General features: G+C 39.2%; 2 protein-coding genes across 2 annotated transcripts in view; both read right to left on the bottom strand.

Annotated features, from left to right (window-relative positions):
* Positions 1-1,382, bottom strand: part of LOC103375290 (protocadherin alpha-8-like) — a gene marked incomplete at its 3' end in the record, with an annotated part of 11,982 nt that extends 10,600 nt beyond the window's left edge. Inside the window, exon 1 of the mRNA XM_008305520.1 lies at positions 6-1,382. Coding sequence (XP_008303742.1) covers positions 6-1,382 — 1,377 coding nt within the window. The remainder of the gene's footprint in view (positions 1-5) is intronic.
* Positions 1,383-2,252: 870 nt separating this feature from the next.
* LOC103375289 (protocadherin alpha-6-like) overlaps positions 2,253-2,283 on the bottom strand; it is a 2,289-nt gene continuing 2,258 nt past the window's right edge. The window contains exon 2 of the mRNA XM_008305519.1: positions 2,253-2,275. Within this exon, the coding sequence (XP_008303741.1) occupies positions 2,253-2,275 (23 nt within the window). The remainder of the gene's footprint in view (positions 2,276-2,283) is intronic.

Here is a 2,283-nt window from a genome sequence, read left to right as displayed (position 1 = left end):
GGATTTTGTGAGAATTGTGGACTGTTGTCATTCACATCTGATATCTGAATACTGAGTGTTTTAAAAGTAGATAAAGGAGGCTCACCACAGTCTGTAGCTTGTATTGTCATTTCATAATGAGACACCTGCTCTCGATCCAGCAACCCTTTAGTTACAACTGAATATATGTTTTCTTTATATGATGGCTTTAACTCAAAGGGGCCGTCTGAGCTTATGCTTACAATTATTTTCCCATTAACTCCAGAATCTTTGTCTGTAACACTAAGCAGTGAAATAACTGTTCCAGGCTTTGAGTCTTCAGACACTGTATTTGATAGTGATGTAATTTCTATTTCTGGAGGATTATCATTAACATCTTTAATCTTTATAATGACTCTACACTCACCGGTCAGTGGAGGTGCACCTTTATCGGATGCTTCAACGTCGAGTTTATAAACGTCGTTTTCTTCAAAGTCCACCACTCCTTTTACTATAATTTCGCCAGTTATTTTATCCAATTCAAAAATCTCATAAACATTCTGCCTTAACGTGTTTCCAAGGCTGTATTCAATTTCTCCATTAGTATCTTCATCTGGATCCGTCGCATTCATTCTAAATATTGTTGTGCCAACTGGAACGTTTTCTTGTATTGTTATTTCGTAAACCTCCCGCGTAAATATTGGCCGATTATCGTTAGTGTCAAGAACAATAATAGAAACATTTAGTGTCCCTGATCTTGGAGGTTTACCTCCATCAACTGCTGTAACCACGAATGAATGTTTGCTTTTTTGTTCTCTATCTAAGGACTTCTTTAGCACTAAAAATGGTATTTTATCTTCATCGCTTTGACGGATATCTATTTCAAAATGTTCATTTGACGTTAATGTGTAGGTACGAATAGCGTTGATGCCAGCATCTGGATCACGAGCAGTGTGCAGCTGAAATCTCCTTCCCGGCAACGTTTGTTCCCCTATGTCAAATTTTTGTTCTTTTTTAGGAAAACTCGGCGAGTGGTCATTTACATCAGTAATTTCTACAACTATATGGTGCATTTCTAAAGGATTTTCAACAAGAATTTTAAGTTCCATCAGACACGCACCGCTTCCTTGACACAGCTCCTCTCTGTCGATTTTCTTATACACGTAGAGAGCCCCATTGTCCGGGTTTACCTCAAAAAATGCGTCCTTACTGCCAGACACAACGCGAAAACGTCGATCAGTCAAAGAGGTGATGTCAAGGCCCAGATCTTTCGCAACATTTCCAACAACAGTTCCTTCTTTCACCTCCTCTGGAACAGAGTAACGTATCTGAGCAAAAGCCTCCTTCCCGAAAAGCAGATGTAGCGCCAAATGAAAAGCAAACCAGTAGCAGTTCCTCGATCGAGCTTTTGTAGCGTTCCCCATCGTTATCCAGCAATACACACAGGCAGAGGAACCCGGTACTTTGACAAACAATTTATGTGCTACTCGCTGAATCTCGCATGTTTGCGAAGCACAAAGCGGCCATCGACTGTCTCGCTTGATTCCCAAACCTCGTTTGTCCTGTTTGGTAGGAAACAAAAGCCTTGCAAGGGGAGGGACAGTGTAGTCTGTAGTTTTCTGATGTAATACTGACACCCAGAGGTAAATCTATGGGTAAACTGGACTGCATTGACTTTATAAAGATTGTGAATTGCTTTCAAAAATCCAATGTCGTTATATTTCACATTCGTTCTGTTTTCTATCGTGCTATGGTGTATTTATCTAATGAATAAAATTCAATAGATTGATATTCTGCACTTTGTAAAGACCTATTTATAGCAGCTGATCATTTCAAGGATAATTAACAAAGGTATGACATGTTACTTCGTTTCAGCTCCATGGCCACTGTCTTCCTCTCTACTCACAAAAATTGTTGAGTGAACATCAAACCAATGCACACTGCTCAGTTTAACAGAAACACTGCAGCATCTCCAAACTTTTAAGTCAGCTATTGATTCAAGGTTGGAATATTCAGAAACTTATGTGAGACACACATACTCCCCACTTTTTTCCATCAACACTATGTTTCAATTTTGCCGCACACGTTGTTACATCGGTCACTATGTAAACAAACTTTGTGGGACTGTTGAGGCTTCAAAACACAAAGTCAACTCAAACAAATCCATCAGATTTGTGTGCAATGTCACACTTTTGACATTTTTGGCTTGTGTGAGTAAATATTTTGTACTGCTGTCTGTGCACATTACTTTAGAGACAAAAACGTAAACAATTTGAATAAAACTTTGGCAAGTCTTACCTCTTCAGATGCCCTCCTCCTGTCAGG

Source organism: Stegastes partitus, unplaced genomic scaffold (assembly GCF_000690725.1).
Source record: "Stegastes partitus isolate 25-593 unplaced genomic scaffold, Stegastes_partitus-1.0.2 Scaffold2535, whole genome shotgun sequence".
NCBI lineage: Eukaryota > Metazoa > Chordata > Actinopteri > Pomacentridae > Stegastes > Stegastes partitus.
Note: the sequence above shows the minus strand (reverse complement) of the source record. Positions and strands in the feature narration are given on the sequence as shown.